Genomic DNA, 876 nt, shown 5'->3' on the forward strand with positions numbered 1-876 from the left:
ACTTTGAACGATGATCACAGTCAACGCGGATGGGAAGATAATGGTCAGGAGATGCCTCGTCACCTTGAGACCCTTTAGGTAAAGTTGATGCTTTCTTGCTCTCCCTCCCCACCCCCCCGGGCTCTGGGATGCGTTTGTCGGAGCACATTTAGGTTGGGGCGGTGGGACTGAGCCCACATGAGGATGTCAGGGGTCCAGGTAAGTTTGCCTCCAGGTCAGCGTGCTGGTCCTGCATCACTCACTGCTCACATGGTATCTTGGGGGGATTAATTTCAGGGCTGTTTGCCACTGCCATTTGTATACCTTTCTCAGAGGTGTTGGTACCTGGGGAGAGGGGGAATCGGTTCCTCTGGTTTAAATCTGCTAGTGCTGATGGGGGCTTTGAAACCCACCCTGAACTGGGGTTGATATCCAAGCCTGAAACCCTCCGGCTCCAGCACGCCCGTGCCCACCTATTGCCTTTTCCTCCTTTTTTGCCTCCATGCATTCGCTTCTTCTCTCCAGCCTTTTCTCTCCAGCTTCCTTATTGCACCGGAGATACACGGGAAATGCTGGTAATGGCTTGTATTTTCTATAGAGAGAGGGACCAAAAGCCCATAGAAAAGGATAGTGCTGGGGGGGTTTTGCAAAGCACAGGGTGAGCCCAGGCCAGCGGTTACCAGCACTTCCTGCAGTGCTTGGGGGCTGGGGATTACCTGGGATCACCAGAGGGATCTGTCTGGTGCCTTTTCCCTTAGCCCATTCCTGCCCGGAGCTGGGTGCAGGAATGGGGCTGTCGTCGTGCCGTTTGCTTGTGCTCATGTTTGGAGATGTTGTCTGCCTCTCCCTGGGAGCTTCCTGGCTCTGCACTGCTTGTCTGGAGGGATTCCTGATGCT

General features: G+C 54.5%; 1 protein-coding gene across 2 annotated transcripts in view; it reads left to right on the plus strand.

Moving 5' to 3' along the window:
- The first annotated feature begins 10 nt into the window (after nt 1–10).
- MGAT5B (mannosyl (alpha-1,6-)-glycoprotein beta-1,6-N-acetyl-glucosaminyltransferase, isozyme B) overlaps nt 11–876 on the plus strand; it is a 65,073-nt gene continuing 64,207 nt past the window's right edge. For both annotated transcript variants that reach the window (XM_010018469.1, XM_010018470.1), the window contains exon 1: nt 11–78. In XM_010018469.1, coding sequence (XP_010016771.1) covers nt 11–78 — 68 coding nt within the window. The remainder of the gene's footprint in view (nt 79–876) is intronic.

Source organism: Nestor notabilis, unplaced genomic scaffold (assembly GCF_000696875.1).
Source record: "Nestor notabilis isolate BGI_N333 unplaced genomic scaffold, ASM69687v1 scaffold977, whole genome shotgun sequence".
NCBI lineage: Eukaryota > Metazoa > Chordata > Aves > Psittaciformes > Psittacidae > Nestor > Nestor notabilis.